This window comes from Xiphophorus maculatus, chromosome 1, assembly GCF_002775205.1.
Source record: "Xiphophorus maculatus strain JP 163 A chromosome 1, X_maculatus-5.0-male, whole genome shotgun sequence".
NCBI lineage: Eukaryota > Metazoa > Chordata > Actinopteri > Cyprinodontiformes > Poeciliidae > Xiphophorus > Xiphophorus maculatus.
In genome coordinates this window covers 11423626-11446301 of record NC_036443.1, presented here as the reverse complement: position 1 = coordinate 11446301, position 22676 = coordinate 11423626, and the positions used below count along the sequence as shown (strand labels likewise).

The 22676-nt window shown below is 38.2% G+C and overlaps 1 protein-coding gene across 1 annotated transcript in view; it reads left to right on the top strand.

The window, feature by feature from the left end:
- The first annotated feature begins 929 nt into the window (after nt 1–929).
- Nucleotides 930–22676, top strand: part of LOC102221752 (forkhead box protein J3) — a 75720-nt gene continuing 53973 nt past the window's right edge. The window contains exons 1-3 of the mRNA XM_005808938.2: nt 930–1353; nt 14788–14923; nt 15203–15691. Of these exons, the coding sequence (XP_005808995.1) occupies nt 15323–15691 (369 nt within the window). The 5' untranslated portion in view covers nt 930–1353; nt 14788–14923; nt 15203–15322. The remainder of the gene's footprint in view (nt 1354–14787; nt 14924–15202; nt 15692–22676) is intronic.

The following is a 22676-nucleotide window of genomic DNA, read 5'->3' as shown; positions in this document are numbered from 1 at the left end:
TTCTTCCAATTAAATGCACAAAAGACAGAAGTCAGTGTTTTTGGCCCCAAAATGGTTAGAAATCAAAACTGATCTCCAAGGAACTAAACATAAACACCACCCAGTCTATTGCTTGTATTTCTATTTCAGACAGTTAGTTTTCTCAGCCAGCTTGTTTGTCACCAATAATCTGTAAGAAATGACATCAGAGGTGTTTCCGTAGACGTAAGCAAAAGTTCAGGCGCATTTTGGGCAAAAGTTTTTCATATAGAACACAATTAAATATGTTTCTTTCAAACACAATCAGTTAACATTTTAGTTTTTAAGGTGAGCACAAACAGTTAAAACAACACTGGCATCCTTAATGGGTCAACTAAATGTTGAATTTACACAAACTGGTGCTGAGTGTTACAGAAAGTTAACCCACTAAAAAGATAAGACTCAGTGCACTTATATTATAATGGAATTATGACTTTTAAAAATGGTACGAGGAAGTCAGTTCCAACATTGTCCTCACCAGTTGGGTGCGCTGTTACTTCATATCAGACTCTTCCCTGGTTTCAATGGTCAAATTAGAAGTAAGGACTAGGCTAGAATAGATCCAAGTCCTTCTCAATAGATTGGTAGTTTACCATCAAGCTCAACGTATCAGAGTAACTTGGTCATACACGGCAAACTTGCTTTTGCTGTGCGATGAATACATTAATATTATAATGTTTCTTTGTCTAGATCAATTATGTATCTTTGAAATCTGGATGCTTTCAGGGTTTCCTTTAGTTTTTCATTTTAAAGGAACGAAGCCGCTGAAATTATTGCCATAAACTACAAATATAAATAAACGTGATACTCCTTATTATATGGCTTTTTATAAATACATATGGTGCAAAAAACAAGAATTTTAAAATAGTTTACATTCTTGTAGAATCTCATTAATATTAGAGCTGGGAACTAGTTAAATGAATATGAATTCATATTTCCCCCTGTTGTGGTGCATGAATTCATCTTCAATGTGCTCCGGCTGGCGTTGGAAGTAGTTCCGGTGGCTTATCAGCGGAGCACGGAGCGCTCAGAGAGCCGGGATCTTCTGCCGCCGCCGCTGCTGCCGCCGAGCTCAAACGCCAACAGCGGGTCGCAGTGTTTCCGTCAGGAGCGTCGGATGACCACAAGCAGCCCGGTCAGTTCAGTCTGACTCCGCCAGCCGGAGCGTCGAGCCTGCAAACCCGAGTGACAGCACAAAGATACCGCTGGAGCTTTTGTCTTCGGAAGGGGGGAATTTTCAAGTGCACAATCTGCGGCGTCTGGAATATGTAAAAAAAAAAAAAAAAAAAAAAAAAATCATAAGAGCTCTAAGCCGGTTCAGTTTTATTCCTCACGGTAAGTAGCCTGCGCAGGAATTTTTGGATGTTAGTCATGAAGGCATGTGATTTGCAATGACATATTGTGAAGCGGTAATGGTTTTACTTTTAAAGGCAGGCCGTGACAAGTTGACTGCCTGTGACAGTATGCATGCCTGCAGGTACTGGATATGTTTATTGCTTGCTTTCTTGTTGTTGTTGATAAGTCCAACTTTTGCAAGTTTAACAGAATCCCACCTTCGTGACATTGACTCAGTGAGGCCGTCAGAAGAGATGCTGTTAAAACAAAGTTGCAGCCACAGATTTTTCAAGCGGTGAAATGTGTCTGGAGCAGTGGGTATCTACAGCTGTAGAGACGTTCAAAGCGAGACCAGAAAGCGAGACAACCTCAGAGGAGAGACTCAGCGAAGCTGCACAGTGATGTGTCCCAAAGAATCAGCAGGGCAGCCGAACCAGTCAGCCCAGATGCATGGAAGAGACTTAACTTTAGCTTTTAAGTCTGCATAACGAAAAAAGGAGAAATAGTAAGGTGTCATTCAGATATGCAAATTAGTTTTAGAATCTTTCTAAATATTAATCCTTCCTCACTCTAAATACCTATATGCCTCATGTCAAACTACAAGCTTTCTGTGTTCAATAATATTAAGTCAGATGAGTGCCTGAATACATTCCCAAATGATCTGATTTCATGTAACTTAAAATTGGTGTAAGTTTAGTACGTTCATCAAAAAAGATCTGGAACATCTGAGAGTAAAGAATCATCAAATAGAAAACATATTAGGAGGAATTTTTAACAACTTATGGCAGAAAGTGGTGCAGCAATCTAAGTTTTTTTTTTTCAGTGTAACGACTATAATTTAGATAATTTTGTAGAATAACAGTATAACATTTGTTCAGATATGCCAAAAAATGACTTATAGAACTACAAAGAAAGAAACTTCTTTTCCAAAATGAAACCATAAATTAAAATCAGAAAGTGCTATAAAGACTCAACCTCTTTCTTCTTACTGCAAAGATGCAACAAAGTACGTAACTGAAATCGTATCAGCTGTTTGAATGACTTAACTTTGTAAGTTTGCATTTTGAATGTGTGATGTAGATTTTTCAGTTAACTTTGTGTTGATTTACAGGTTGGCTTGCCAGGTTTGCTGTATTTAGTTCAATACTGTAATGAAGAATATTGAAAAGTTAAAAGTCCAATTTGCATCATAGTTAGTTCAACCGAAAAATAATTATGTTAAATAATATCACATCAACATTTATTGTCAAAATATACTGAATCACAAGCATTGGCCAGTGGGATTCTCACTGCATGAACCCTTGAGTAAAGATGTACAAGTGTCACTGCATTATAATATTTGGGAACATATCTAATGTCTAACATTATTTAATTGTTTTTTGTTTAAAGATGAAAAAGAATAAAATATTCCTACTGTTATTAAAAATAATCGAACATTATTTTAACATTTATTTTAACATTTATTTTAATTTTCAAATTTAGTTTTCAAGTGCCCAATGCTCAGGATTTTCTATTCTTTCTTTTGTTTTGCTTTTTTTAATTTAACACAGGCATAAATAGTTGATACTAGCTGGTTAATTAGTTGGGCTATCTGCTCAGATAGAGCCTGCAGTCAGCTACTTAAAAGACATGCTGCTTGTAGTTTTTTCACTGCATTTCAAAAAATAGCAATAGTTTAATAAGAGTGAAAAGTGGGGTCTCCTTTAGTTCCTACACCATTATTGTCTGTCTTTAGAAATATTTCAGAACACTTCTTGGAAGTAAAAGGGAACATGCTGTGCTCTTTTTTTAGCCAGCTGACGAGCAGTGAGCAGCATTGGTCAGTGGGAGAGCTCCACTCGTCCCATTAAAAGGATGAGAATATATATTTTCCTGGCATTTAGTGTCTTTTTATAGCACAATCAAGTAACTATGTCACCCTCAAATATAACTTAAAAGAAAATTTGACTTCATAATTTGACACCTTGAAATTGGCTTCTGTCTCTTTAAGGAGCTCCATAAAGATGGCACTCTGTCTTCATCACAGCAACATTCTTCCGTTAGAAATGTTGCACTAAACTCGGCAGATGTGCAGTTCCAGCATGTGTTTGCTAATTCCTGCTGCTAGGCTGAAGGAGCTGCGTGGGCGAGGCATATGTGGGAGCTTCAAGGAGGAGCTTTGAGGAAATAGGTGGTGCTTTGTGAGAGTAAATGTTTGGGCATATATTTATACACGCTCTTTATAAAATCCTTGAACCACTATCAGAGTAGTTAAAAAGTTTTGTGATGGTTGTACTTTTTAACATCCCGGTACACCTTGGTACCACTTAGCGGGTCATGCCTGTTAAGTAGCATAAAACGACATGATATACAGTTTAACATATGATAACCATAAATAGTGATAATAAGGCAGAAAATAGGTAAAATAGAAAAATAGTCACAGTTATCTAAAAGAGATCATCTTCTCAATATCTAGAGGTTTTACAGCTTGTTGCTTTTTCTTTGCTATCAAAAATCTACAGCCCCATTTTTGGTGAATGTAGGTGAACAATACAATATTTACTGTTGTTGAAGAGAAAAGTTCTGCAATTTAGTCAAACATTTAGTGTTAATATTCACATACATTACAAAGACGACAACTCTTTTTCAGTTATGAGCCTATAACTCTGAAATGTAAAGGACTTTAAGATATCACCACGTTTCTTCTTGCTGCTGTTCAGACAGCCAGTCAGTTCTGTCCAGCTCCCTAAAAATAAACAGACAGTATGAGATGTTACTGTGTGTTTGTGACAGTGTTTTATTTATTTATTTTTTGCTTCTGATTTGGATGCATCTCTGATTCCTATCAAGATGAGAGCTGTCTGAACAGATTTCTCTCATCATTATTTGCTCGGAGATTTACTTGTGCTTGTAAATGGTGTTGATTGAGGGCAATTTGGCTTTTTAATTGCTGAACAGCTGCCACACTCACTGCTGATTGCCATTGTAGGCTCTTCTCAGTACATCACTCATAGACCTCCTAAATGCCTCATTAAAATGTTACGCGGAATCTCATGAAACGCGAGGAGAAGGAACCGTTGCAGCGTGTTTTTTATTTTTAGTGATTTGTGTTTTTATCATTGGAAAGGTCATTGTAATTATTGTCAATGTTAGCAAACGCAATGGAGAAAGAAGTGACTCAAGTAATGACTTTCTGAAAGTTGAATGAGGGGTTATATTTGGGTAGTCTTAAGCATTGTAGCTTCTTAGAAAAAGATGAACTCCATATAATGGTAATGATAATTATTTTTTTTACGCAGCTCTTGTGTCAGATTTTTCTTCCCCCCCCTGCATTTTAATGATCTGTATTATTTTTGTGCAGCTTCACATTCAGTGTTGTTTCCTTCTTTATACTGAAAGTTAAAACATGGTGGATTTACATATTAAACCCACCTTCCAATACTACATAGGAGTGAGGAATTTGCCATTATTCTTTTTCTGGCCTAGATAAATTTATAGTATTAAAATCTTTTAAGTTTAATATTCGACCTTCCCCCAACTTTTTTTCTAGAAGGCAAAATTTCTAAAACTTAGAGATGTACAGCTCAAGCTTTTGCTGGTCAACACTGATTACTGGTTTTCTTTGAGGTCTGACCGGTGGGTTTAATTTTTTTTTTTCTAAGACCTTTAACATATGAAACATAAAAAAATGTACTGCAAGTTCTTTGTACTTGCAGCACATGGATTAGACAGAAACATTTTCTGTTTAATCCAACAGAAAATGAAGGAATTGCAAAAGTTTTCCTATTCATGCATCATAGCATATGTCTTTAATCTTCATCTGATTTTTAAGCTAAAAAGGAATACAAAGTAGTACATGGAATTGATGCATGTGTGCAGGAAAGTAATTCAGACTTTTCAGGATTTTGCTGGATATTCACATATTAGAGAAAACTAGTCTATTGGCTAACTGGTGCAAGTATCCTACAAATTTTGTGGTTTTTACATTAGTTGATATTTAAATTACAAATTTTATCTTTAATTTGCTGTTACTTAAGTAACTTAAGAGTGTTAATTTCTAACTTTGTAGAAATTTATAGATATTTAATACACGTTCAATAATCAAATAAGGGCTATTTTCTGCTTTCTTGGTGTCAAAGAACTTTATATCAGTCAATATCAATACAAATTGCTGAAACGTACATATATTTTTTAAGAGGTGCAAAAATTATAGAGATCGGATTTGGACAATTTTGTTTTCTTTGGATCTGCTCTGTTTAATAATTGGTGGGTCAAATACTGAAATATTTAATTTACTCTGTTTATATGAGTTTAAATATGGTCAGAAAAAGGCTTGGAACTTCTAATATTAATAGTCAATATAATATTGGTCCTGATGTAGTGAAATAGCTTTTTACCATGTTGCCAGATTTGCATTCATTTGCATCCTCATTTTGTTTCATGACTCTAGTAACACACATCTATCTACTGCATTAACATTTCCCAGGTAAATATTTTCTTTAAATGTCTGGAATGGTATAAAAACTACAGATACACATCTAGAAACATTTAGGAAAAAAAAGAAAACGTATAGGAACCCTGACACTAAGCTAAGTTCTACAGATCAGATTATATTTGTGAACAAGTTATAGACTCGTGTTTTTAATACATATTTACTCTTTTGAAATGCTCGAAAAATAAATTACACTTGAGGACATATAGAATTGAAACACAATCCTTGCACCCTGGTGGCTGCTTGGTGTTCACACCGAGTTTGTTTTATTGAAAAACTCAGCGTGAGCTGCATTAGCGTGTATCATTCAGAGCTTTTCTTTCTTTCTTTTTTTTTTTTTTTTTTTTTTTTACGGCTCATAAGTAATCTCTGACATGCTGTGCAGAAAAAAAATTCAGTATGTTATAACTGCAGCACTAACTTTTATCTTTTTTAACTGATGCTATGATACGGTGAGTGTCTGTGATTTGCCTTGAAAGGAGTCGAGTCTCCAAATGAGGAACGACATGCTTTTAGCAAACACATACACCCACAATCTGTTGTTGACAAGAAGCTGTCTGGTCCTCATCACGAGAAAAAAAAAAAACCTTGGTTAGAGATGCTGTGGGTTAACTGCCCTGCTTGAAAATAGTAGGGTTCCGGTTATTACACGAGGTGGGGATGAGGTGCAGTTTCAGCTGGAAGCCCCTCCAATCTGCCTCTAAATAGCATTGGTGACTAAGTCAACATTGTTTCAGGTATGTCAGTGAAGAGAAATTTAAAGTAATGTAGAAACTTCATGTCAGGGCAATTACTTGTATTTAATCAATATGCAGCATCTTGCAATAGGATTCATGGTCACATTTTGTCATATTACAACCACAAAATCCAATTTATTTCAGTGTGATTTTATGTGACAGTAGAACATGATTGTTAAATTGGAGGAAATTGATTCACAGTTTTTCTATTAAGCTAAATACAAATGCATGCCACATTACAAAATGTACAGATGATGCCAAACTGAGTGAATGGAGAGCGTTTGTGAGCATCCAAGTTTTTCCACAGATTCTCAGGTCTAAATTAATTGTTGTGTGTTTTGAGAATTTGTCCTGGTAAACGGTGAACATCATTTGTTTCCCTGTGTTTAGCTCCGTACGTCTTTCCATACAATCTCAGCAACTTTTGTTTCACTGCTGAGGTGATGCATCCCAACAGCATGATGCTGCCTCCTTCACAGTGAGCGTAGTGTTTACGCTCATGTGCAGCATTAGTATTTTTTTTCTTGTGCACAAAACAGAACAGCTGTGTTTTGAACTGGAGGAAATATTTAGAAGAATACAAATGCACACTGTTCAAATTTTTATTTACAATTCTGAAAACTATGGGTCGTTTTCCCCCCATTGCCCCCAACTACGAGCCTCTCTGTGTTGGTCTACCTCATAAAATCTCAACCAGTTATATTATGTCTTGTGGCTCAAACATGACAAAATGTGCAAAAGTTTTAGAGGTATTAATACTTTAGCAAGGCACTAATTCCCCAACATAACAGACTCCCGTGTCACCGAGCTCTAAACTGATGAATTTGACGACACATTAGAGAAGGCGTTCTCTCTTTTCAAGTACCTTTAAGTTCCCTGAGTGCTCCCAGTCACTGTGATTTTTGTCATGTCCCCAGGAAAGTACACATAATTTGAATTCTAATGCAGCAAATCCTTTTATCTTGTCAAAATCCTCTTTGATTCAGTTTGCAAAAGCGTCGCTGTGATTTCAAAAAGAAAGATGTGAGAGATAAGATGGGGGGGGGGATGATCACCTTTAAAGGGCTGCTATTTGGATTGAACTCAGCCACTGCGCTGCCAGCGACAAGAGCTTCCATTGTGAACTCGATGTCCCGCACAGGCAGAGCGCGTTGCACTCTTACTGCTTCATGTTTTAATGAGTAACAATTGTTGGCCAATTTGCATGTAAAACAATGCAATTACAAACAAGCATCAAAAAGCTGTAAAAACTTCTAAAAAATGTAAATTACTCTCTATTATTAAGCGGAACAAAACCCGAGCTATCCCTGCAAGCCTGGGCCTCAAGGTTTAGGATGCTGGCTTCCATTATTTATGCTATTCACAAGCCAAACTTTTTATTTTTTATTTTTTTGTAGGGTTGTACAGTTGGGTGCTTTAATCTATTTTTGCTGTAAATTAATGAATTTTTAAAGAGGACTAGTCCTCGCTGAATAGGGCTGGGATGTGGGAATGTAGCTTGAGTTGCGGTGGCGCCGTGCTATAGCCTCCTTTAGTGTGTGCAAAGCGCGAGTTCACAAACAGCATCCCATCTCTGTCTCTCTTGGGACCTTTCGCTGGGGGAGTTTGCTGAATGTTGCACTCTTATGTATTATTTATGACAAAATATGCCTTTTTAACTCCGCCGTTGTCAGAATCTCAAATTCTGATAGCTTTTTTTTTTTTTTTTTTTTTCCCCCACATTTTGGTTGCTGTAAGACTTGCGGGTTGCTAACTCCTACCGCGGCGCATGTTTTTTTAGGTGTTGCGTTCTGTGTGGGCTTAGCGGGTAAATATTTCATTCTAGGGCTGGTGAGAGTCAGTTACTGATTGAATTCCTTAGATGCCAAATTTTTTAACCTTATCTCAATAGGATTTTCTGTTACATCTGAAAGAACCGCGACATTGAATGAAGATGTTGATGGATGAACTTGGTTGACATCAGCCAGCTAATGAAAGTTTTCCATCACCAATAAAATATGAGCCTCTGTATTAATCATCTTTTTATTCCCTTTCAGAGACGGGTTAGCCTGACCAGTCTGTTGAAGGCTGCTGACTTTGAAGTAGTGCCTTCCATTGATGCCTCCCCAGGTTTCGCGTATCAAATGATAATTGCTTAACCTAGCTCCATTTAGTGGCACACGAACAGCCACGCTGGGGGCAGCTGATTTGCCTTGATATCTCATAAATGAACCTTTTCAGGGTTATGTTTTGCCAAAGCAGAAAGTAATTAAGATGTTCAATGTGGCTTTTTGGACCTTTTCCTCTCTCCTTTGAATGGCCCGCACTTCTAGACATGTCAGCGCTCAAAATGCCTACAGAGTTCCTTTGACACATTAGCCCTGCTCTTGCCAAAAAGAAGTCCTTTCCAGAAACCCCCTCTGCTCCGCGCGCTCCGGGTGGGTATTTTGTCATTTCTTCATTTTCCACTGAAAATATTTTGATGCCTCTTTCCTTTGGCTCCCCATCCCTCTCCACCACCCTCCCCTTTCTCACCCATCCCCCGTCACTCCATTGAAAGTTTGCTATTAAAATGCAGAACTGTAAAGCCCCCTCTCTCAGTCTAAAAGCCTGCTAGCAGCGGGAGACTGTTGGCTGTTAGTGATGCATACAGCTGAGTGAGTGCATAACAGCTACAAAATCTAATGGGTGAATACATTCAATCACACACACACTCATCCTCAGCTCTTTTAAAGGGACAGTCATCAAAGCGCTATCCACAGCACACAGAGTGGTATATTATAACATTATTTTCAGAGAAGAGGAAAGAACGATTTTTTTTGCTTTTAAATGCCCATATCCTCTTTTTTTATAAAAACGACACGTGAAATTTCTTCTATGAACTCCATCAAGTCAAGCTGAAAAAGTTTACTTGTGTTTCTTTTAATTTAGTTGATCATAACCCTCTGAAATCATTATTTTTTTTACCATGATCTTAACCTCTACTTATTCCTATTTCTGTTGAACTAATAAAACTATTCACTCTGCTCATTTAAATGCATCAGTATAATTGCTACCAAGGCATCCTCCACTCAATATTTCTATGCCTTACCCAGATAAATATGTACGACTTACATTTACGGTTAGGGGTTTCCTAAAAAGTGAGGCTACAATTAAATCAAGAAGGTTTTTAGCCAACATATACTGAAGTTGATTGCTTGCATTATGTACCAAAGCACATATGCATTTGGTTGCTGTTCTTTATTAAAAGTGCAGTTTTTTTAGATAACAAATCCCAAATTTGTGTCACACATTTGACTATGTAAAACTGCCTTTTGCTGCAATTACAGCCTACAGTCAAATAAAGTCTTTTCGAGTATGTCTCTTCTAGCTTTGTACATCAAGAGGTGAAAATCTTTGCCCCTTCCTGTTTGCAAAATTAGCTGAAGCTCAGTCACTTTGGATGGAGAACATCTGGAAACAGCATTTTTCACTTTTTACCACAGATTCTCAACTTGATTTAGGCTCTAGGATTTGACCGGGCCATTCTAAAACATAGCTAAGGCTTGGGCTTAAACTTGTGCTTCACAAGATGACGATAACATGAAATTACAATGTTATTGTTGAATTTTATGTTGATGATATCAGTTGCAATTCACTCACACTTTCCTCACTTTTCTTTTTCTATGACTCCAGCACTCTGGCATGAACTGTGGCACGAGCATCTTGGCCTCTAAGATTTGTGTCAGGTGTGGGCATGAAAGGCAGTGAAAGTTTTGTTGCAATGCTCCTGAAATGTCACAGCCTACTAAATATTGCATCCAAGAAGTTTTTTTACATGCAGTATTACACATATTGAAATTGCAGTTCAAACTGTGATTTGATGTATTGTGCAGCTCTAAGCTAAACCATTCCATCATACCTTTAGTTGTATGTTTAGGGTTGTTGAAAGGTAACACTGTGGTCTGACTTATTATTTATTTTTTTTGCTGTCTCTTAACAGGTTTTCTTCCAGGATTATTCTATATTTAGCTCCATCCATCTTCACTTCAACTCCAAACTGTTTCCTTGTTCTTTGCTGTAGAAAAGCGTCCTAACAGCTGCCACAGCTGTATTTAACTGTGATTTGTTCATGGTGCATTGTTACCTGGCACACAGATAATTTTACATGAGGACTGAAAACTAAACATGACTTCTTTAATTTTTATTCCTTATTTGTTGCTCTTTGGTAAAGGGCAGGTCTGTGGAATGGATAGCTAATCCTTGTGCTGTCAACCAGTTCTTTCCTCTGAACTTTCTGCAGCTTCTCCAGGGAAACTAAGGCCCTTTTGGCTTGGTCTTGCCTAGCCTTTCAGTTTAGATGGATGACCAAGTCATAGCAGATTTGCAAATGGGACATATCCTTCTCATTACTCTTATGATAGATTGAGCTTAGAATATTGTTTTATTACCCAACTCTGCTTCTCTGCAAACTTATGCCTGACCTGTCTGGTATGTTCCTTTCTCTCTACTGTTTGTTCACTAACACTCTCCAGGCCTTCACTGAACAACTTTATTTAAACAGAGATTAAATTACAATAAGATAAACTTGATTTATTAGTTGGTTGCCTTGGATTTTATTTATGGGTATCTGAATTAAGAGCTCTGAAAACAAACACATGTCATACTGTACAGATTTTTATTTGTAAATGTGCTACTTTGTGTTACTCTATCACATATAATCTCAAGGTACGTTGAAGTCTTTGGTTATGTGGAAACTTTTAAAGGGTATTCTAACTTATGCACTGATGAACAGCTGCTAGCACTGTTTTGCTTGCTAAGGCCTTGTGAAGTCTTTGTGGTCTCTTTGTGCTCATGTGGATTTTCTTCAAGTACTCCAGCTTCCTTCCTCAATTCCAGTGGTGAATGTGAGGCTATTTGTTCGTTCTAGATTTTCATCAGGTGTGAGGACATTTTTGCTCCTATGCTTTGTCCATCTGTGTTGCTTTGTCATTAACGGGCCGAGGACTACTGGGAGCCAGAGGTTACAAACCAAGAATTTCTCCTGAAAATCAGCTTCAGTGGTTAAATGAGTCAAGCGCTGGAATTGAGACAATTTGACTTGGACGAAAACAATAGCAAGGAAAAGAAACCTAGTTTACTTTCTTAGGATTGGTTTTAATGTGATGTGTGAGCAATACCCTAAGTTGTCAACTGCAGCTCATATTTCATTAGTCATTTGTCGAAACTAAATACAGTTGCTGCTGCACTTTGACATGTCTTCTCTCCAGTGATCATGTTCCTGTAGAACCATGCTGATACAAAACCCGACTGATATCAGACATAGAAGGTATAGCATTGAGGTTAGATTAGTCACCGTGGGACCAGTTGTCGGAGTCGACAAGGTAATTGGTTGTGTCTACCCACCCAGCAGGGTCCCTTTACCCATAAGCAAAGTCATATCCCCTTTTCCTTTGCTGGTCTATGCTATTACTCATCATCTCAGCACCTCAACAGGCTAGCGGTGTGAAGCATTACAATGTGCGACCGCGTAGGCATCCCACGCTCCGCAACTTCTCAACAACAGCAGCAGCGGCAGCACAGCAGGTCGGGGCTTGTGGCAGGCTGATTTGCAGTTCGAGCCTCCTCGTAATGAGAGGAAAATAAGCACTTGTTATACCGTGTCTTGTGTGTCACCACCCAAATCCCACCTACCCACCGACATTAGATCCTTAGGAAAAAAAGAAAGGAAGGCACACTAATTAAGACGGCTTCTTGGGATTTGGAAAAAAAAAGAAAAAAAATGTTTGGATATACTTCTTGCATAGTGGAGAGGCCTGAAGGAGAAGAATCCTTATCGAGTTTTTCTTGGTTCCTTTTTCAGTATAGTCCCTCTGCCTGACTAGTTTAGTGTTATGATTTCTGCTGCTACACATGTTTTTTTTTTTGTTGTTTTTTTTTCCTTCATGTAATTAAAGCAAGATACTTTTCAGATGCTGGGCATTTTCCCTCTTCTTCTTCTTCATGTTGGTATATTAGGGCTCTCCATGGGGAAAGGTGGAAAGAAACCAATGTGTTTTATCTTTGTTGGCAGGCTTTTTGAAGCTCTCACACCTTTATCATTTACTGCATGAATAGAGGATGCGTGGGCCATTGATTGGGCTCTTTGTTGTTGAAGGACACATGAAGGTTAGCGCATAGGATTGGGATGAAAGTTTAGATGTTTTTGTCATTTTATTATTTTGTGATTTAGATGTTAATTCCATGTAAACACATATTTAGGGTATTTTTTACTAAGTCTTTTCGTATATCCTATTTCAATACTTCTTTCTGCCACAGCATTAATTTGCAGTTCAATGCACTTAGCCAATTATCCAATTAGGTAATAACATTATTTAGTGACTTCCAGCAACTTTTAAGGCAGCCAATAGTTATTTTACTTTGTGAGTTGGCAATAATGGCGGTATCATATCACTTAACAAGCATCTTTAATGTTGCTTTCATAAAATCGAATAGCTTGTCTTTCAAAAAAAATAAGAGCATACTTTTTCAACGTATTGGCTTAACTTCCTTTATCACTCTCATATAGTTCTGCTCTCTCTCAAACCACTTAAAAAAATCTTGCTTACAGAATTGCTAACCCTCATTAGCATGTCTCGTTCCTCAGATTTATGTCCTCTTACACAAATATGTTCTTCTTCTGTTTGAACCCTGCACTTCATCGTTTTCTCTGCTTGCAGGTTTCCTTTGCTCTCTCTTGAAGCAAAGTGGAAATTCTTCCTGGTATCAGTTACAGTCAAAGAATGAGGGTTTGATTATTTTTTTTAACATCACTGTCTTCCTTTTGGTGTGCTTGTAGTGCTCATAAGAGTTCACTCCAGAGGTATCTCTGAGCAGAGAGAGCAGAGCTGAAAGTACAGGTTTTTCCCTGAGAGTTTGAGCGAGTGGAGCAGGATTTAAACGAGAGCAGAGGATATCTGTACAAGAAGCATATCTGCAAGCAAGAGTTACTTTTTTTTGAGTGAGAGAAGATTTTGTGGGTAAGGACATTACAATATGTAAAAAAATAAATCTTGCTCTTGCATATAAGATGTATGCTTTTAGACTTTTAAAAGAAAAGAAATCCTCTATTATTATGGCAAAACTTGACACAAAATTCCTGCTCAGAGAAATTTTCCCGACAACAGGACTCTTGACAATTCTTATTTCCTACCAAAATTGCTATATTTGTTAATATTAAAACCTTTCAAAATATAGTTTTAATGTTCTCTGCTGGACACAATAAATGAGGAAATGGCTGAATCAACTAAAACCTTCAGTTAAAATCTAATCAGGGAGTTTAGGTAGGATTTGTTACCAAAAAGACCAAAAGTTGTTTCATGTGCCATTATTGAACATGAAACAACTTGTTTCATTTACAAATTTGTACCTTTAAAAATTAATATGTTAGACTTAATTTTGATTGAATTAAATGGGAATTACTAAACATGCTGTGAAATTATTTTTACAGCATTAGATGCTGTTGTTCCATTGTTGCCAACTAAAGTGGTTTTTATTAGTTAAATCAAAGCATTTTCTCTGAAGACTAACTTGGCATTTTCAGTCCAACGAAGGTAAACTACAGTACAAAACAATCACGCATGGACAATATTATTTTCTTTCTTTAGCTATGACTCATGGCAAAATTATTTGTAAAACCCTTAATAAGGGGTGTTGCTAAGTTTGACCCAGGAAATATTTTTGGGGTGAGTGTTTTGCTTAAAGCTGTAATAATAAGAGGTGGAGGGTTATTTAGCATATGTTTTTATTGCTTGCGTCTGTCTGACAGGGATGTGAGAGGCTGAGTGGGACAGAGAGGTGGGCACGGACTTGTTGGGAGAGAGAGGCACGTCAAGCAAGAAAATGAAAATGTGTATGTGTGTGAGAGAGAGAGGGAGATGTGTGTTGGTGGGTTAGACAGAGGAAAGGGGACGAGCCTTTCAGCTCCTCCGGAGGGTTGGAATTCCTCCTGAGCTGCCCCCCACTCCGCCATCCCCCTTTGGCAGACACTTGTGAAAACAATTCCCCAGCTTTTAGTCACTGTGCAGATCCAATTGCTGTTTCCACCTTGGATGGAATGGACTTTAAGCCAGACAGACACAACATAGAGAGGAAGAGAGAGAGGAGGTTTTAATCAAGTTGGACAGATGCCGAGGCCAGCTGAACGGTTGTGCGATATTAATATCTTATGAGAGCCGTCTGGCAGCGCAAGCTCACCGTCTTGTGTGGTTTTGTGTTTGTACATTGCAGCCGCAGCAGCATCAGCCGCCGTCACGGTCGCCAGATGAAGATTTTGTGAACATGCACAAGGGGAGGACTTTACCTTTCACAGCGCTGACTTCCCCAGATGCTTTGGCCAAAAGAAAGATGGAAGGAAATGGGAAGAGTAAGACACTTATCTCATTCCAAGCCCCCAAACTACTGTCCTACTTAATGTATAATTAATGGAAACAATATGATAAACAGTTTTTAATATCCCTCTCTCACATATTTATGTGCGGTGCTAAAGGCAAAGAGATGAAAGTGCCAAAATATTTTGTTTTCTGTTATACAAAGCTAGACCGAATGTACAAGTTGACATCCATGTGTCTCTGCCAAGTCTGCTTTCTGCTCCAGCTAAGGAAGATGAATAGGCATAGTAAATAAACCTCCTGTTCTTCCCTAGGCTTGAGCCAAGACTGCAGCACAGAACCCATTCAGTGAGCCAGCAGAATATCCCTCCGTACGCCACGTCGCTGAAGCCCCTCTCCTTCTATTCTTTTGACCCTCCGGAGCATCGAGCACCATGACCTCTGAGCTGGAGAGCAGCCTCACGTCGATGGACTGGCTTCCACAGCTCGGCATGAGGGCAGCCATCCAGAAGGCAGACATGGGACACCACCACAGTCACCTTGGGCATCACCACCATCACCACCACCACATGCACCATCATGGGCACAGCCTGGGGAAGAAGATTGTGCATCTGGATCCAGGAACCACACTGGACCAAGAGGAAGCGGCACAGCACAGAGATGGCAAACCCCCCTACAGCTACGCCAGCCTCATCACCTTCGCCATCAACGGCTCTCCGCGGAAACGGATGACGCTCAGTGAGATCTACCAGTGGATCTGCGACAACTTTCCTTACTACAGAGAGGCGGGCAGCGGCTGGAAGGTAAGAGAGGATAAGACAGGCAACTCCAAAATTAGAGTTTTTTTTGTTAGAGTACAAGAAACTAATATAGCAACCATAACACTGATCATCAACTCCTATGAAGGCAATCATCCGAGTCATCTGAATATTGCTGAGTGGTACTTTTCAGGATGTGCTGAACTTTGAATTCTAGTTTTGGTTCACAATATTGTTTATGAAAGTTTGCAATGCCCTGCTGATGTCATGTAGCTCTGAGTTTTCTAATATCCATGGAGGTTATGCTGCAATGAGTCTTGAGCTGTTTGGTCTGTCTCTCTTTTCCTCTCACCTTTTCTCTCTCTCTCTGTCTCTTTTCAGTGTTTTTGAAAAAACAAAAGAGTCTCTATAGTCTGTGGCATTCCAGTCTAAAACTCTTATACCAGCAGGGGGCACTAATGCCAATATCGCCCCATTGAAAAGCAGTTGTCCTTTTCACTTGCAGCACTACTGAAAAGATGAAAGTACTGAGCATGGCTAAAGTAGTACTCAGCTTAAGTTCTACCAAAAGAGTTGTTCTGCTTGTTCTCTTTGGGATTGTTTACCTTTTCCATCTTGAAAAAACACAATATAAAACTACATTCTTGGGGTTCTTAGTGAAAGTGTTGGTAAGCATGTTTTTTAAGGTTTGCCAGTACGTCATAGTTTTCAACAATCTCATGATATTCAGTTCATATGTAGGGAAACTGCGTTTTAAAGGATCTTTATTTTGCAGATTATATGTGACTATTCTTTCTTCTTTCTCTGGTTTCCTCACATTTGGTTGTGCCTATTCTGTACGTTTTACACGTCCAAAAATACAGTGGAAATGTGGCTGCAGAGTGTATTTGATGTATTATTCTATGTCTGATTGCTCCTAAAGTTTCAGTCTGGACAGTTGTATTTTTGTTTTCTTCTTCTTCACACTTTTGGTGATGGTGTAATCACGAGCTAACCTAACTAAATATTACTTTGATCTTAGCATCCACTGTCTCTCTCCATAAGAGGCAGTACTTACAGCTTGTGGTTTTCATCTCATTGCCAACTCTAAGATCAATGTTACTCTTATGTATGTGACCCTATGGTCCTCTTTGATGTTCTCAGCAGGAAAACCTTGCAGCCCTGCACAGCATTCCTGCAGTTCTTAACAGCCATAGAAGAACAATGTCAATTTCTGCATCTTGAAAGTCTAAAAAGTTCCCAGACTAAGGCCGTTTGCTTAAGGCGTGTTTCACATTTCTCTCAAATGTCGATGTTTTATATACATATGAGTTGAATTATTTTAATTCCACTTTAACATTTTCCATTTTTTATTTGCTAACATTTAAGCATGTCTGACTCAACAAGAGGAATTAATATTGGCTACCGATTGCATCATATCCCATGAAACTCATACTGATGGTGCTCGGAGTGCCAAGCACCGACTGATCCCGCTGTTGCCTTAAACAGCACAGAAACCTTTTAGTGAACTGAGAATGATTGACAGGTGCATTTTGTCTCATTCAGGGGACATTATTAAATCCTTATGCAAATGTAGCAATGCAAATCCTGGCTAATACGAGCAGAAAGGTGCCGCTGTTATTGGAGACAAATGAATAGATCCCTGTGGTTGTGTCTTGGGGATTCTGTGGCTTATTAGTGAAGAAGGGGATGGATATAGTCCTTCGACTGATGCACTGAAAAGGCTGTCTGCAAACTATGAACCAATTCATCTCTCTGAGAGTGGGAACGTTTTTCCTCTTCTCTCATTATTTCTCTTCCCTTTCACTTTCCATCTTCATCTCCTGAGCACTTGCACTCCACCAAACCATCTCCCCGCCTCCTCTCTCAGCCCTCCCCGTCAGTCACTCCTCTCGTCTCTTCTTCTCTTTTGCTTTCACAAACTCGTGTTTGCTCCCTGTCTGTAATCTTGAACGCACCGTTCCCTGAACATAGACGCATGCCAGAAATGGAGACAAAAAGGTTATGATCCAAGCCTGGGCTTTTGCTGGCAGAGTTCCTTCACCTGCACATAGATTCAATCAATTAGTTTTTCTTTTTGTCTCCAGAGAGGTGATAAAGGTTACCAAGACAATTTTTGGCTTTTTCTTACCGCTGCTCATGAATGCATTCTGCTGTTGGTTGTACTGGAGTGCAAGGATATTATTGTACCCCATAATTACAACATGATATGCATTGATTGTGTATGTGTGTGATTGAATCCTGTTAAGATCATTAACACACTACACTGGTGGCACTGAGATATTCTTCTCGGTCTGGCATTGCAGAGCTATTCTGCTTTTTAATAAGCCAGGTACAATACCTACAATCTATTGAATAAATTAGAAAAGCAGCATGGCAAGCATTTTGACTTTTATTTTTTTTTACCAAGATAGGTTCTAAAAAATAATGAAAAAGTTTGGCATTCATCTGTAAAAAGCAAATCTTTGGATTGTCCTTGAACTTGTCTTTTAGAAGCTTCCAGTGCCTTAAATATTTGTCAAATTTACTCATGTTAAAGCCACACATTTTAATGCAGCTAATTTGCATTTCATGAGAAAAGAAAATGATGCATGGCTTTCAATTTTTTATTCTCAAACAAAAATCTGAAAGGTGTGGCATGCATTTCCTTTACTATAATAAAAGGGGACTGAATAAACTCCAGTTAAACCAGTTGTCGTTAGAATTTACTCAATTAATGAATACTAGAAGCACAAGATGTTGCTTCGGTCAGACAAGGTTAAAATTGAACTGTTGGGCCTGCAAACAAAATAGGTGTGGCAGAAAACTAACACTGCACCTCATCCAGAAGACTCTATCCCCACTGTAAAACACAGTGATGACAGCATCATCTTGAGGGATGCTTTTCTTTGCCAGGGAAAGAGATGGATGGAGCTAAAAAGGGTGTGGAGATTCACTCACTACAGCTAGAGCTGCAAAAGAACGGTACAGATCAAAACGCTTTTGTGCGTCAGAATGACTTGGTGAAAGTCCAGACCTAAACTTATCTGTGAATCTGATCAGATCATTATTTATAGAAATTGTTGAGATCCACAAATTATTATCTTTCCACTTTCCATTCATGCAATTCTGTGTTGGTCTATTGCATAAGCCAGGTGTGTCAAACTCATCTTCATTTATCAAAAATCTGAATGTTCCTAAAAGGGCCGGTTGTCCCAGAATGAATTGATGAAACCCATTACATTGCTAAAATATCAATAAATAGGTGTTTCAGCATTCAGTAAGCGTTTCTTAAAATTAAATCATATTGAAAAAAATTTCACACTGATCAGTCCATCCAGGTTTCCGTGATTGTTTTTGTGGGATATTTTACAATCAAAATAACTTATTTTTCAAATTTAGAAATATTTTTGAAATAATTTTTACGATATTTGCGCTAATGTGTGATGTTAAATATGACTTTTTATTATTCGCTGCATCGATAAAGACTATAACTAGACATCAAGGCAGTAGTCACTTAAGTCCAATGTTTTTTGGCCAATTTTGAGAGAAAAATGTCAGTAAAATCTGAAAAATGTGGGGATCTGTTGATTTTGTGTGACTTCTTTTGTGTGAATTTTGCACATTTGTGAAAAACTGAAGGGAGTTCTTGATGTAATTTGGAGTCTGGAGGGGCCACATAACATTTGGCACCTGGCCCTTGAGTTTGACACATGTTTTCATAAACCCACCTAGATTTGGAAGTTGGAACCAAACTTAATGTAAACAAACTGAATGTGTATGAATAGCTTCTGAAGCTTCTCTTAATAGATCAAAGTACATTATATTGAGTGAGTAATGCATTAGTTTGTACAGAAAGGCTTTTGACCATTGCTTTCTGGGTGACCTAACCCATCACAGCAGGGCTTGTTTTGTATCAGCCATCACAGGGAACGTTACATAAGCCCAGCTAATTCCGGTTAAGGTGATTGCTGTCTGCTGCACACAGTAGGATCCAGACTCAAAGATTGTCTTATTGACAGATTCTACAGATATTGTTGTGGTTGACATATCCACCTGTGTGAAGTGCACACTCTTAAGATGGATGTTTTTTCTTCTTCTTCTTCTGAATTTAGACTTCGGGCAAACTCTCATGCTTTCAGGAAACACTTTGCATATATGATACGTCCGGATTGTCTTGTCTCCGTTCGCCTGCCGCCGCGCGTGCACGTACGCTCACACACGAACCGGTGGACCCAGAGAGAGACTCCCGCTCAGGTAGGCAGAGTACGTGTGCAGTCTGCAGATTACACGCAGGGAGCTCGGCAGGAGATGAGATGGGAGGAGGAAGAGAGGTGTGTGTGTGTGGAGGGTTGGGGGGGGAGGTTGCTGTTAGAGAGCAGCGAAGAGGTTTACTACCCAGCACACGCACTCCGTCTGCTCTGTATGATAATGTGAGAGTGCAGGAATGGCAGAGTTTAAACCAGGACAACATGCATGCACCAGCTCGACCACACGAACGCATACAACCGCCGTATTGAATGGGTTGCATTTACCCATACGGTCTCAGTTTCAGATGTATTAAAAGTGAAAGCAGATATCTTTTTCTTGTACTCGTTCAGCCTCTCAAGGTCACGAGAGTTTTGGGTTCTTTGGCAAGAGAAAATGAATATGGAAAGAACTCTTTTTATCTGAGACGTATTGACGAGAAGCTTCAGCTTGAGCATTCATGCATAAACGATTTGTTTTTGGACCTTGTTGAATCTTCTTATAACATCTAGTATTACAAGCATGCGTACCATTTTGTTTTTCTTTTTTTTTCAATGTTTTCTTTAAATCATGGGAGTAAGCTGGAAGAGGGCTATGACTGGAAACAGCGTTGCATTTGGATGCGTCATACTCGTGTTATTTAGTATCTCTGGAACGTCTTTATCTCCCCTATGTTATCTCTACCAGCCTCACTCTCACTCCCCGCTTTTGTGCTCGCACATGTCCTGCCCCCCCCCGCTTCCCCTTTAAAAAAAAACCCAAACATCCCTATCTGGTCCACGTGTCGGTCCACTCTCGAGGCCAGCTTGACCACAGCTTATAATGAGCACACAGTGGGACACCAACGTTCACTGCAGGTTTCCCATTTTCTGTCTTTGTCCTTTTGCCGCCAGCTTGTAGGGGTGAGGCATCTGAAAATAAAATAATGTCTTGCAATTTTGATTTTGTTTTATTCTATGATAAATAAGTGGAGAGTATTACTTCAACATTTTATTGACTATGTTATGTGAAACTATGAGTTACATTATTCATCTTGTGTGTTTTTTTTTAAAAAGTATTTTCAATATAATTTAGCTTCGTTTATCAACAGGACCCTTTTCTATTCTCACCACTGTCACCAGATTTCAGAAGGTAGATATTTTGGCCTAGATTTCAAACTGTTGGCTTCGGCTTTCGGTCTGCATTAGGTGTGTGGCTGATTGAAAGCGTACAAGTTTTTACATATCTAAGAAACAGGAAATTATTATTTTCTGGGATTTTTATACAGTTTGAGCTACCTATCAGAGTTCATCGGTCACATTTGTTTTAGTTCAATAACAGATTAAACGTTTACTATAACCATTTACCTTTAATCTCCATTTAGAAAGTTGATGATGGTGTTTAGTTTAGGGCAAAGTTTCCTTTAGAAATGGAATGAAAGGCCAAGAAGAGGGAGATTGATAGAAAATGTGGAGTTTAAAACAACAAATGAATAACTGGTGTCAGTCTTTTACAGCAAGTTAAGGACAACTATAAAGAGATTAAAACTTTTTCAGAAATACTTTCATGACTATCAATATTTGCATTAAGAATAAAGTCCTAATTGGGAAACTGGAAAACATATTTCCCTTCTGTGATTTGGGGCTGCCTGTTTTAAAGTGGTTGGTGGGAAACATGACAGCAGAACTCCTTCATGATTTCCACGGTCAACTTTCTAAATGACGAATTGCTTTTTCTACCCGGATTTTTAAATCTTAATATGTCAGGGACAGTAATTTATATCCTGCGTTGTTTACTTGAACTGATAAGATGCTCACAGATAATAACGGACGAGTGATTTATCAAAGCATGTGTGTATGAAACATTTTAAATAAATTTAAAAATAAAAAAATGCATTTCTCAATTAAAACTGATCATAATACAAACTCTGAATGCATGTAAGCCTGCATTATTTTAGAAAACAAAGATACATATTTATATATTTAACAGATTAAGGCAGCTAAAGTGGTTGTTAATAAAAGTTAACCGTGTTTAAGAAAAAGATAAATTGAATAGTGGTGGATCTTCCGTTTATCCTGTCCTTTCTGATATGCAATGTCTCTTCTGTAATTTCCTTTCCGCTGTGTCGCATTGTTTTGTTATACAGGATGACAGGAAAATGAGGCAGTAATATGGGCCCAGTTCACTGCAAGACTGTTTCTGTTGGGTTGTGCTTAAAAGCAAGAGGAAGAAAAGCATTTGAAGTCTGCAATGTAGGTGCTATTCACATAGTTTAAAAAAAAAGGCAGTTCTTCAGTTGCTCCACTTTATTCTTTTCTAAATTAGATTAAATTCTGACCACAGATTATTTTGGGTTCATGTTGTGATGCATCAGATAATCAACTTAGTTGAATAAATAAGCCTGTGCTGATAATCTGAAGGCTTGAAAAGACATTGAGATGTTTAAATTGTAATTTCTATATGTGGGTATGACGATGTCTGCAGATGTCTGGAACTTGATTTCAGTATTCTACAAGTAGGCTAAGAAGGAGTTAAGAGTGCCACTCCTTCTGTTCCTTTTTTAATTGTCTTGTTTCGTGCTTCCTATCTTTTTAGTTCTTTCCTTTTTCATTCGTTTAGGCTTTTCTTCCATTCTTCTTTCTCTCTTTGCCTTTTTTGTTGTGGTGTCATTATTTCTGTCCTCTCTTGTTTTATTTCTATTTCCTTTTTCTGTCCTTCATTCATTTATTCCTTTCTTTCTTCCTTCCTTCCCGCTTCCCTTATGTGCTACCCATCTTTCTTTCTTGTTCTGTCCTTCATTTCATTTCAATAATTTGATCCTTGC